Source organism: Penaeus monodon, chromosome 27, assembly GCF_015228065.2.
Source record: "Penaeus monodon isolate SGIC_2016 chromosome 27, NSTDA_Pmon_1, whole genome shotgun sequence".
NCBI lineage: Eukaryota > Metazoa > Arthropoda > Malacostraca > Decapoda > Penaeidae > Penaeus > Penaeus monodon.
In genome coordinates, this window is record NC_051412.1 from 20,421,223 (window position 1) to 20,433,465 (window position 12,243).

Genomic DNA, 12,243 nt, shown 5'->3' on the forward strand with positions numbered 1-12,243 from the left:
GGGGGGGAGGGTTAAATTGCAATAAATCAAGTATACATTGACATTCAAGTAGCATATTAGGATTATAATAAGTTTAATTATAAGTCAAGACATCATTGAATTTAGTATTCTTTGACATTGTTTACCCGTATTTCCTCCCTCCTAGATTTCTGGAAGTCTTATTTATATGACATTTACCTCTAATGCACGAGTTGGGATCAGCCCATTTCAGATTGTCCGAAAGGATGCAAGTTTTATGGTTTGAAATTTGATATGCAGAATTCTTACCCACAATCTGATGCAAACTACTATATTCCCAAAAGATGTGCGTCAAGTGCTCATTCTAGATGGGTTTTCAATATTGGTACATTTGAAAAAATATGGATATTTCTGCTTAATCCATCACTTCGCTCTGTTACAATGCGTTTATGGCAAACCGGTATATTGTCAATTCCATACTTTACTAGACATTGAATGTAAACCATTTTTACTCAAGTCAAGAATAAATTTTATAACGACTACTCAATCCAAACAAGGAATAGTTATAAATGGGTGGTGTAAAGGACATTAAAAATCAGGTGTAGGTTTTATTTCTCTTTATTGGTTTTATAAGTCCAGCAGACAGCCATCCTCCTTCCCCAAAAGAACAGGAACTGAAAAAGGAAAAAAAAAATTACTACATTTACAAATACAATTTTCTTGCATTTTATAAAATCTAACCCCTCAGCCGCACGGTACAGGATCACACAGGAGAACATGTAATGTAATCCCAAACTGGTGAAGTGGTCACCTATCGATTATCAAGAAATCTACAGTCTACTGGATTCTTCGAAGGATATCGAAGCATACAGGAGATGGTTTCCATTTCTCGATATACAATACAGTTCCATAACACAGTTTGAAATAAAACAAACTAGTTCTTCCCATCATTAAACAAAGTATCCATCATTGGTCTGCTTAATTTGATATACTTTTATGTATCATCACATACAAATATTAAAGTAACTTACACTTCATGCAACTAAACTAATCCAGTACATATGTAGTTCATTAGAACAAGGTTCTGCAGCTGCAAAAGAATACCTGAAAAGAAGTTACTTTTTAAGCACGATTTCTACAAATTTCATTATGTCTTTATACATTCTTCTTTCAGAGGTAGTGACGAGTTTAATTTCACAATGAAATCAGAATACTTAAGGTTGTGCATCATGATGTAAACATGTCCATAATAAAAGCTTTAGTGCTTACCATATTTTCTTCATTTGACAACTTGCATTTCTTCCACAACTACTGAGGAATATAAACCTGCAAAGATAAAAGGAGAACTTTAGACAAACCATGATACTCATTATTTCTTTATATACACTTAGGATCAGCAGTAGCTAGTAGTGATCAGGAATCACTTTCTTTTTTATCATCACTTCAAGTAGGATCAAATCCAAAAAAGTACTTTTAACTCCACTAAGTATACAAAACTAGTTGATTACACCTTTTTTTCCCTCCATGTGGTACTGGTTGTCCAGCTGTAAAAAGAAAAAAAGTTTAAACTATAGAACCAATACAACAATACATCTCTTGTTAACCTTAATTCAGATTTAAAATTTAACTTCATAATATTCAGAGAGTACACTAGGAATCATCATTTAATAACTTCAAAACCTCATCAATCTATATACAAACCTGAACTAAAGCAGGTCTACATTTCTGTTGGACCACATGGACCTTCCTGTAATAAGAAGTACATTATTAGATTATAAATATAACAACCTTAACTATCTCCATACATATTGTAATCAGAGATCTTGGTGGAAAGTAATCAGTTAATCATAAGTAGCAAATGGGGTCATCCTAGAGCCAATGTTTTTTTTTTTCCCTCTATTTTAAATACATTAAATACACACCTAAGAATCCTGTTCTCATGTAAACTTGACACGAGTAGCTTGAGCCGAGCCGTTCATCCCATCCTGATTAACAAGAAAATTCATTAGGAAAGTACTTGACAAAAAAACAAAAGTATTTTGTAAATTTATCAGAGATCTTGGTGGAAAGTAATCAGGGATCAGAAGTAGCAAATGGTATCATCACATAACATTATGGCATTTTTATTATATGCAAGCACTTTGCTCACCTGATGACTGGATATTTTAAGGATCACTAGCAAATCTGTTGGGGGGAAGAAATAAAATTTATGAATGCATACTTGGACCTAGACAAAATATTTCTCAACCTTGAAGACTTCAGATCTTGGTGGAAGTAATATTTATCATTATCTATCAATTACTTTATATCATCATAACATCTTTATCAAGAAAGCACTTTTAAAAACCACTTCCATCCACATGTTCCCAGACCTTCAAAAGTTATAGGAACATGAAAGTAAAATTAAAGTATAGAAGATACTTCAATAAAGTGTGGTACAAAAGAGCTTGATTTTTGTTTAAGAGCACTTTAAGAAGAAAAAAAAAAAATTGCTTACCTTAATGTACAGTTGTTTTGCAAATATAAACCAAGACTTCAGTACAAATTCTTTGTAGCCACCACTATCCAAGTACGCCACTTCTGCAATGTATATTTACTATTAGAATAACATTTAAGCAAGAACATTCCTAAAGATTTAGACAGTCATCAGTCCAGCATAGGTTTTCTGCATACTTTTCTCTGATCTGGTGCCAAAAAATTCATCATGTTCCATTTTTCCACAACAGTTTCAAAAAACATTTATATTTATATTTCCTGAACCACTAATTCAGGCAATTAGTGAAAAAATTGCATGCAACATGTACTCACCTCAACATATTTTGTACTAAGCCGGTAAAACCCATGTAGGCTGGAATGAAAGGATTTACATTAGAAAGATTGAGTAGTGTTGTCCAAATAATGTAATGATGCGTTACATCAGTGACCACGAAAATCATCTAAGAATATTCAGGGATGATTAATTTATGCATCACTTCAGTCAAGAATAAAACTTGAAGATTTAATACATACCATTCCTTATGGAAATGGGAATCATGGCAATGGTTTCAGTACATCTGAGAACCTGGAAAAAAATAGAATGGGTTAACCAGCAAATCTAGATTGCCATAACACAATGTATAGTTCCTGCACAAAAAAAAAAAAAAGTTTCTACATTCTCCAGTCACTAAGTATGACTTGTCTCGCTTTTTTCCAGAATGAAACAAAATTTGCATTTCATACCAAGCCCTCCCATCCTTCTACATCAATTGAAATTACTTTCAAGAGCCGATTAACTAATCTTGCCAACTTCCTAAAATTAATTCTACAAACTCAAAAGCTCAAAAGTGCCATAAACTCGTTTAATTGGCATAGCTTTATTTAGGTTCTTGGTTTAAAATTACTAATTTGTTTTATATAAAAGGGGATAAAAATAAATCTTCAGTTTTCTATCATCTATGCAATAAAAGTTTATCGGTCAGGTTTTCTGCTACAAAAGTTTATAAGATCATGGGTTAAATTTTTTCCCACGAATAGGGGGGGAAAAAAAAAATTTAGAGGGTAAAAGTCTGTATCTTTCCATAGTGACAAGTAAAGACATCCCTAACCTGTCTCACCAAGGAATAGAAATCAATCTCCTTCCACTTTCGGCGCCATATTAGCAGTTGAAACCAACATGGGTTCCTATGGGAAGGTATTCTATCAAATGTGTCCCTTCTACAAAATGAAGCAAATCTAGTTTAATCACTTGAAGTGGACAAAATATTTGTTCAAATCAGGACTTAGATAATTCTTAAGTCTTCCTTTCAGGTTTCTTGTACTGAAAAAAAAATCTTAAAAATACAAAGCATCCAGAAATCAAAAGGGGAAGTTACACTATAGTATATCCCTTTTCCATGAAAGTCCAAAGGCTTGTGTAAAAATATTCCAAGCAATGCAAATGTCTAGATTCCTAGACATTTGCAAATTATCACTCCATATTAAAAGTTCAAGTTATAAACTTACCATTAGGCATGTCCAGCAACACATGTCACCATACTGGAAAAAATGGAAAAAAAAAATCAGAATCTGCTTTACTACAAGCCAAGATGATTACTTAAGAAGCAAGTGCCAGGAGGAGATTTAATTAGATTAAAATTTTGGGATATTTTGAAGGTTTTGTACATTCTACACAAGATTAAAATTAACCCAGGGCATGGCATGTATGTACACTAGCAGAGTCATCCATGTTTAAAAAAGCACAGCATTTTCCCCAGCAGCAAGTGGTTAAGCCACTATGTAGAATGTATTTTACAAAAAAATTGTTCCTAATCCAATGGAGACCAAAAGTATAGGTTAACTCATCATCTCACCCTTGGAAAAGGGTTTCTTCTACTTCCACTTGACGGCCAGAAAGGAACAATTTCCTTCCTGGTGCTTTTGGGAAGGTAATATCTATAAACAACTTTTTTAAACTTAAATTTAACATGATTCATTTCCGAAAAGAAATTGGGAATGATGCATCCTATTCAACTTTAATATGCCATCCTTGGTAATCAATAATTACCAAGACATTTTAGAATTTGGAGCAAATCCGCCATATATCAACGCTGCATTGAAACCATTAAAATTACTAGGACAGTGGTGTGGTTACAAAATGTTGCCACTAAACCTACATGTAAAGCAACTGCTACCATTTTGCTGCTTCCTTCCAGGTTATCGGCAAGTCTAGTCGATCACATTTCTGCATTCCTGTAATGCAGAAAACTCATGAGATGCAAGGTTAACATTTTATATGCAATATATACATTTAAATGTATACATTTGTCCCTTGTTCCATTGCGACAATCAGCACTCTGCACTAATCATCTCACCCAGGAACAGAAGTTACTCTTCTTCCTCTTTCGGCACCGCATTAGTAATTGCAACCAACATGGTTTCCTATGGGAAGGTATTCACCTTTAATGAAGTACGTACATCTGACATGCCATTACATACCTTTTTCTAAGGGTGTGGTGGTGCACCTTTCATGCAAGCATCTCAGTTTGAAGGGGTTCTGAAAGTGCAAGTTTCCTAAATTAGGATTTGTATATCAGATCCATACAATTAAAATCTACCATCTTTACTTCCACAGATAAGCACATTCTCACACTGGAAATGGTGCATAATAAGTGAAGTATTCAATATATGAAGTGAGTAATCAGTACCATTTACTAAATTGTCCCTAATCCAATTTGAGACCAAAAGTATGGGTTGACTATCATCTCAGGCTTGGAATAAGATTTTTTATCTACTTCCACTCGACGGCCAGAGAGGAAAGATTTCACTTCTGGTGCTTTTGGGAAGGCAACAATACAGTATTCATTTCCAAGATTACTAGCAACAAAACTTATTTGCCAAGCACTCTAGTTCTGGCTAGAAATTATATTGCAAGGTTTGTAAATTCTCTGGAAGTTACCTTTGATAACATCTTGCTAAATACTATATAATGAAAATTAAATTAACTGTCAATAATGGGAAGCAAAATACTTCCCAATGACCTAAATGTGAAAGACCCCTCACATTCAAAATTAAACACTACTGAAATCTAAACATTTACCATCATGTCATTGCTTACCTGCATTTTATGGAGCTAGAGTTAGGGAAGTTTTCAGGTCAACTTGACTGCTCCCATCACAGGGGTTTCTGAAAGATGACATACTATCAAATGTAGCAAGAATGAGGGGGTGGGGGTGGGTAGGGTAGAGTATGAATACAAAACATTCTAGAAAAATTTTGTACCTTGTTCCATTGCGACAATTGGCACTTTACACTAATTATCTCACCCAGGAACAGAAGTTTCTCTTCTTCCTCTTTCGGCACCGCATTAGTAATTGCAACCAACATGGTTTCCTATGGGAAGGTAAAATCTATACATGGCAGTTCTCAATAACATACCTTTGTTCTACAAGGTGTAGCAGCATAGTTCTTCAACCAATATAACAAGTGCCTCAGATTCATTTTCTGAAAGGAAAAAAACACTTCAGAGCATGTATTTCAGAATATCCAAATCTATTACTGCAAAGCATTATAGAACTTATTCCAAATTCCATTGCGACAAAGAGCACTTTTAACTCTATATCTCACCCTGGAACAGGTTTTACTCTACTTCCTCTTTCGGCGCCATACAAGCAAGTAAAACTAACATGGGTTCCTATGGGAAGATATTTGGCCAATATACAGCATTAGTTTCAAATTAAACAATTAATACTAACCAGCACTTCATTCTTCAGGCTTGACAAATTTTGCTTGAATGAAAATCCTCTGTGCATCGATGCCTTCCTTCTTATTGACAGTCTGACGTGTCACATAGGAATTACTGGCAGTCACAAATCCTGCACCCTCAAATAATTGAGTAAGCTCTTCTTCCATGAAGTAATATGCCCTAAAAAGAAAGATTACAGTGAAAAATTCAGCGGTCTGTAAAAGTATTCAAGTACACAATATTAAGTTTATCCATTAAGCATCTACATCAGACAAGCAAATTTACATAAGCCAATAGGTACCAACCTAGTGCCATCCTGTCTCACATATAGACGTTCCCCAAGTTTGCTTCCCGGCCCAAACCTCAGCATAGCCATGTCATACAGGCCATAGTCACGGACTAGCACCATGCCTCCTGGTCGCAGACAACGATACAAATTTGAAATGGCGGTTTGAAATTTGTCAGGATGCAAGGCTGATAGGACAAAGATCAAGCTTATAATGTCCACTGTATGGTTAGTTTTTTCAAGCAATTCATCCTGAAAAGGAAATGTTTTTGCATGAATTTTTTAAAATCAATTTTATGTTTAGATCACTTACTCATCCAATTCTGAGTCCTTACATATATTCCAGTTAGAGACTCACCTTAGTAATATCACACTGGAAAGCACAAACTTTCGTTTCATCATACATGGGATGGCTCTGCACAAATTCTATTGCTCTTGGGGAGAAGTCGCAAGCATACACAAAGAGGTTCAAGCCGTCCTCCAACAGTGGATAGAAGAAATTTCCAACTCCACAACCAACCTATTTACAAAAAAAATGTACAAATGTTACAATCAAATATATTTCAAATTTATTGCACTGGCAGCATACTATCTATGGTCAGATACACAACTCACCTCTAACAAAGTTCTTTTCACTGCACCGTCTCCTATGAGGTCTTTGAACTCCCTGGTTGTCCAATGGCGATCTTTGAAAAACCTTAAAAAGAGAAAATCTTATTTAATACAGTTGCTAGTAATTCTGATACTAGCAATACTTATCTCCATATACCTGCACAGCAGTTTCTTGGGACAATCAGTACCATACACACCTGGTTTCATTGCGCTTGTAGAACTTGTCCCAGTTCTTTGCCGCTTCTTGCTCTAGTTTCTTTTGCTGGAATTCAGAAAGCAATCCACGCGACTCCTGCCGTTTCAGCTTCTCCTCCTCCTCTGGGGTCAGAGAGCGGAGGTGATGGCCAAGCATGCCGCTCTCTGGGAAAGCCATCACTGCAAGAGTGGAAGGTGGATCTACTTTAGAGGATTTATCTGTAAAAGCTACATTTTTGTATACAGATTCTAAATAACATTGCTGTACAAGTAATTGATACAAATTTAACCAATAACCTTTGCACTTAATTGTAGTCAAGTCTGAATGCAAAATGTGATAAGATTTTAAATCTATGGTTTACTGCACTGACAAAATCTTTGTTTTTATGATCATGGAAGGGAGGAGGAAGAGGGGGAGGGGGAAAGGGGTCATATAGAAGCAATGTGCACATGAAGTACTTGTACAGGAAGGAAATCCACATGAAATTTCAATTTGTTGACCTAGGAACTACAACTAAGCAGATCATACAAGGCAGAAATGTGCACAACACTAATATACTCACTGGCTTCCAGAACACAGAAGACTTGGCCAATGTTCTGTAATGTAAAGGAATATATAATTAAACCAATGTACTGTGGCAGCCAAGACCAGAACTAGCAAGTTAATAATCAGCTCCGAAACATTTAACATTATAATTCTATATGGCACTATGATTTCATCAGTTTAATCTATTTCATGTAAGAAAATATTGTGAAATCAAGGTACTTGCCTCTAGTGTGACATTTTGAAGATATTCAAGCCACCCTACTCCTGAAAGTGAACAAGAACCTCTGATATACAATGAATTTCTACAAAATAGGAAGGAGTTCAGTCCAAGGAGGCATTTCAATTTTTTCAAAACTGCTGTAAATCAAATAAAAAGATGAAAGAAAACTTAATACTTCTAGGTTATAATTACTGCAAGCTTATAAAACATCCCATTTTCACGGGAAGCAACAAAAACTAAAGGAACGAGACACGGTACGGCTGGCTATAACGGTGCTCGACCACGTGGTACGAACTCGTTATTGAACTTCGATTAAGACAAAGTAATACCGGTTACGCTGATGTGCGAATGCAATTATTTATTTATTTTACGGCTGGCTAATCAAGGCCTGTTAAAATATTAATAGTATTTAAGATGTGTGGAAAGAAAGACTTGCTCTTATAAACATCCACTTTTTTTTTTTTGTAAAGTAAAGTACTTCTAAGTATTAAACACAAGCATAAACTTGGGTTATTAAGCTTAACGGAATTATTGAAATTTTGAAGACAAATCCTACTTCACCTCCTGTAAACTAAGTAAATTACTTTCAAACTTAATAAATCGCTCGTGGGCAAGTCCCCAGTACGGTCTCCTTAGCAACCGAACATCTCTCCTTTCGTAATCGGTAAACATCCACCATATGGATACATAATAATCGATGACGATAGGCGAATCACCTTTCACACGTGTCGAACTACTAGTCAGGACACGTGTACAAGCAACTTACCAATAGAAGTTCTAGATTTCCCGGATTCTAGATTTCTCGGGAGATGAGGAAGAGGACTTTCTCTTCAGCTTGCGAGGACCGAGTGGCCGATTCTCCTCGTCTTGCTTACGTCACTTCCTCGCTCGCACCCATTTCTTGCCGCACACTCCCTGATAATCGTTAATAAACGCTTATTATCTTTCTTCCTTTTATATTTAAGACATTAATTTATATAAATATACTCCAAAATATAATATCGGCCATCTTCAGTCCTTCTAGAGCAAATGTAAAAATAAAACGTCTTTGAAAAATAGTAAAAGAAGGTCAAATGAATATGCAACTCACCCTCTCCGATCTTGGAAGACGTGTACCAATGAGAGAGCAGAACTAGATGTGACGTCAACCAATCGAAATTCACCCAGTGGTACCACGTGGTCTAAATGGACCAATCAGAGAGCTCCACGAGACTTTGCAGACGATACATGTATCCCAACGCAAGCCTTAGGACGCCGAGTGTCATTCACCGACAGGGAGAGGGAAGACGTACACTGAGTGAAGTTCTGTGATTACTTGTGATTGAATCGACTTGATTCATATAGTGGTCTTTTAAACGACGTAAGTATTAAGGTTTTGTTATTTTTGATGCTGTGGTGGTGTTGCAAAAGTGAATATATTAATATTTCAACGTGATTTTTAGACTTCAAGGAAAGACTACCGGCACAATGGTAGGGTTAGATAGAATGTCAAATTGTTGTACCTAATTATATCAAATGCCTTATCACTCATAGTTATTGCAAAGGTCTGTAACCATATTCCATGCAGGGGAAAAACTATTAGGGATATTTGGCGAAACGAGGGGCGGGGTGTGGGCGTAGGCGGATTCGAGAACCTCCTAGAAAATATCGTATTTCCTTAATCATTCTCTTAACTGTTGATATTTTGAACACCCTGTAAGCCATACTAATTATTAACAAGCACATTCTAAAGATATTTTGAGTAATCCATATCACAAATGCGTTAAAGCTGTTCGGCCAAAAATGTACCGGCTTCACCTGTCAAAGTCATCATGTGTGAACTTTAACCTGGACTTTGGGGGGAAATGCTAATTTTAAAACCAACATAACTACAAGGTCATTGGCCTCGGATTGCTTCGGCAACATATGTCACTCCTTTCGCGTGGCAAATGGCAACCGGAAGTCCTAAAAAAAAAAACCCGTCAAGTAGGGCGTGTGACGTCAGCAGGTGGTCAGCATAACGGGATAAGGCGGCTGCTCTGGGGGCGTCTGGGGGCTTGTCGGGGTTGTCCTGTGTGTGGATATAGGAACGTGTTGAATTTTAGTGGATTCAGTGCTGTTTTTTAAAGATTTTAATTAAACTGGGTGAGGCAATATGGGTTGGGAATGAACGAGGCAGGTGATGGTGTTGCTGTCAGTCAATTTATTTGTGCTTGGATTTTTTTTTCATGTGCTAAGTGAGGGGTAGTTGGTGTTGAGGACTAGTTTACTATACAACTTCTCATTATATATTTCTTTTGCAGACTATGAGGTGTTGGACTGCATTAGCAGCGATTGCTGCCGTTATGGCAGTGGCTGCAACGGCGAAGGACAAGAAGGAAGAAGTTGGAACTGTCATTGGTATCGACTTAGGAACAACTTATTCATGGTAAGTTTGTACGGTTATCGGATACCGAATTTCATGCATATTTTTGACTTCGTAATTTTAAAAGGGTGTACTTGCATGTAGTTTGCGTTTAATGTGCATAGATTGACACTAAAATTTATCTTCTCCCCCTCTAGCGTTGGTGTGTTCAAGAACGGACGAGTCGAGATCATTGCCAACGACCAGGGTAACCGCATCACCCCCTCTTACGTCGCCTTCACCGCCGACGGCGAGCGTCTGATTGGTGACTCTGCCAAGAACCAGCTGACGACCAACCCCGAGAACACTGTGTTCGATGCCAAGCGTCTCATCGGCCGAGAATGGACCGACAAGTCCGTCCAGCACGACATCCAGTTCTTCCCCTTCAAAGTGATCAACAAGAACGACAAGCCTCACATCAAGGTCGCCACAACCCAGGGCGAGAAGGTGTTTGCAGCAGAGGAGATCTCCGCCATGGTGCTGGGCAAGATGAAAGAGACCGCTGAGGCTTACCTAGGCAAGCCCGTGACCCACGCTGTTGTCACCGTCCCTGCCTACTTCAACGATGCTCAGCGCCAGGCCACGAAGGACGCTGGCACCATCGCCGGCCTCACCGTCATGAGGATCATCAACGAACCCACAGCCGCCGCCATCGCCTACGGCATTGACAAGAAGGACGGCGAGAAGAACATCCTGGTCTTCGATCTGGGCGGCGGAACCTTCGACGTCTCCCTGCTCACCATCGACTCTGGTGTGTTTGAGGTCGTTGCCACCAACGGAGACACTCATCTTGGAGGCGAGGACTTCGATCAGCGAGTGATGGACCACTTCATCAAGCTCTACAAGAAAAAGAAGGGCAAGGACATCAGGAAGGACAACCGTGCCGTGCAGAAGCTCCGTCGTGAAGTGGAAAAGGCTAAGCGCTCCCTCTCCTCTAGCCACCAGGTCAGGATCGAGATCGAGTCCTTCTTCGAGGGTGATGACTTCTCGGAGACCCTCACCCGTGCCAAGTTCGAGGAATTGAACATGGATCTCTTCAGGTCCACCATGAAGCCCGTACAGAAGGTGCTGGAAGATTCTGACCTCCAGAAGAAGGAAATTGACGAGATTGTACTTGTTGGTGGTTCCACTCGTATCCCTAAGATCCAGCAGCTGGTGAAGGAGTTCTTCGGTGGCAAGGAGCCATCCCGAGGCATTAACCCGGACGAGGCTGTAGCTTACGGCGCTGCTGTCCAGGCTGGCGTGCTCTCGGGTGAGGACGACACCAACGACCTCGTGCTGCTCGACGTGAACCCCTTGACCCTGGGTATTGAGACTGTGGGAGGTGTCATGACAAAGCTGATCCCTCGCAACACTGTCATCCCCACCAAGAAGTCCCAGATCTTCTCCACTGCCTCTGACAACCAGCACACTGTCACCATCCAAGTATTCGAAGGTGAACGTCCCATGACCAAGGATAACCACATCCTAGGAAAGTTCGACTTGACTGGCATCCCCCCAGCCCCCCGTGGTGTCCCTCAGATCGAGGTGACTTTCGAGATCGATGCCAACGGTATCCTGCAAGTGTCTGCTGAAGACAAGGGCACAGGAAACAAGGAAAAGATTACCATCACCAATGATCAGAATCGTCTCACTCCTGAGGATATTGAGCGTATGATCAAGGACGCAGAAGTGTTCGCCGACGAGGACAAGAAGCTGAAGGAGCGAGTGGAATCTAGGAACGAACTTGAGTCGTATGCATACAGTCTCAAGAACCAGATTAACGACAAGGAAAAGCTTGGAGCTAAGCTTTCCGATGAAGATAAGGAGAAGATGGATGAAGCCATTGAAGAAAAGATCAAAT

The 12,243-nt window shown here is 38.7% G+C and overlaps 2 protein-coding genes across 4 annotated transcripts in view; one reads left to right on the plus strand and one right to left on the minus strand.

Moving 5' to 3' along the window:
- Nucleotides 1-560: 560 nt before the first annotated feature.
- On the minus strand, nt 561-8,911 carry LOC119590671 (tRNA N(3)-methylcytidine methyltransferase METTL6-like). Of its 3 annotated transcripts, none has more exons than XM_037939354.1 (23): nt 8,784-8,911; nt 8,021-8,061; nt 7,814-7,847; nt 7,253-7,430; nt 7,059-7,140; nt 6,802-6,963; nt 6,463-6,695; nt 6,168-6,337; nt 5,851-5,916; nt 5,531-5,598; nt 4,912-4,969; nt 4,590-4,665; nt 3,940-3,972; nt 2,968-3,019; nt 2,767-2,806; nt 2,456-2,538; nt 2,108-2,142; nt 1,881-1,943; nt 1,660-1,705; nt 1,473-1,502; nt 1,228-1,284; nt 990-1,062; nt 561-632 (listed from the first exon to the last, which is right to left on the minus strand). In XM_037939354.1, coding segments are annotated over exons 3-8 (819 nt in total). In that variant the 5' UTR covers nt 7,815-7,847; nt 8,021-8,061; nt 8,784-8,911; the 3' UTR covers nt 561-632; nt 990-1,062; nt 1,228-1,284; nt 1,473-1,502; nt 1,660-1,705; nt 1,881-1,943; nt 2,108-2,142; nt 2,456-2,538; nt 2,767-2,806; nt 2,968-3,019; nt 3,940-3,972; nt 4,590-4,665; nt 4,912-4,969; nt 5,531-5,598; nt 5,851-5,916; nt 6,168-6,174. The 3 variants fall into 3 exon arrangements, with proteins under 3 accessions (XP_037795282.1, XP_037795280.1, XP_037795281.1); XM_037939352.1 differs by having other exon boundaries at nt 1,469-1,502; XM_037939353.1 differs by lacking the exon at nt 8,021-8,061 and having other exon boundaries at nt 1,469-1,502; nt 8,784-8,869.
- A 307-nt stretch (nt 8,912-9,218) lies between these two features.
- LOC119590670 (endoplasmic reticulum chaperone BiP) overlaps nt 9,219-12,243 on the plus strand; it is a gene marked incomplete in the record, with an annotated part of 3,432 nt that continues 407 nt past the window's right edge. The window contains 3 exon segments of the mRNA XM_037939351.1: nt 9,219-9,377; nt 10,300-10,424; nt 10,559-12,241. Of these exon segments, the coding sequence (XP_037795279.1) occupies nt 10,303-10,424; nt 10,559-12,241 (1,805 nt within the window).

Bases quoted from the DNA above. Each gene is read 5' to 3' on its own strand.
- LOC119590671 (XM_037939354.1), bottom strand. The intron at 7,141-7,252 runs GTGTGTATGGTA...TCTCTTTTTAAG, and splicing joins TACAAGCGCAATGAAACCAG to GTTTTTCAAAGATCGCCATT. The intron at 6,964-7,058 runs GTGAGTTGTGTA...TTTTGTAAATAG, and splicing joins TGAAAAGAACTTTGTTAGAG to GTTGGTTGTGGAGTTGGAAA.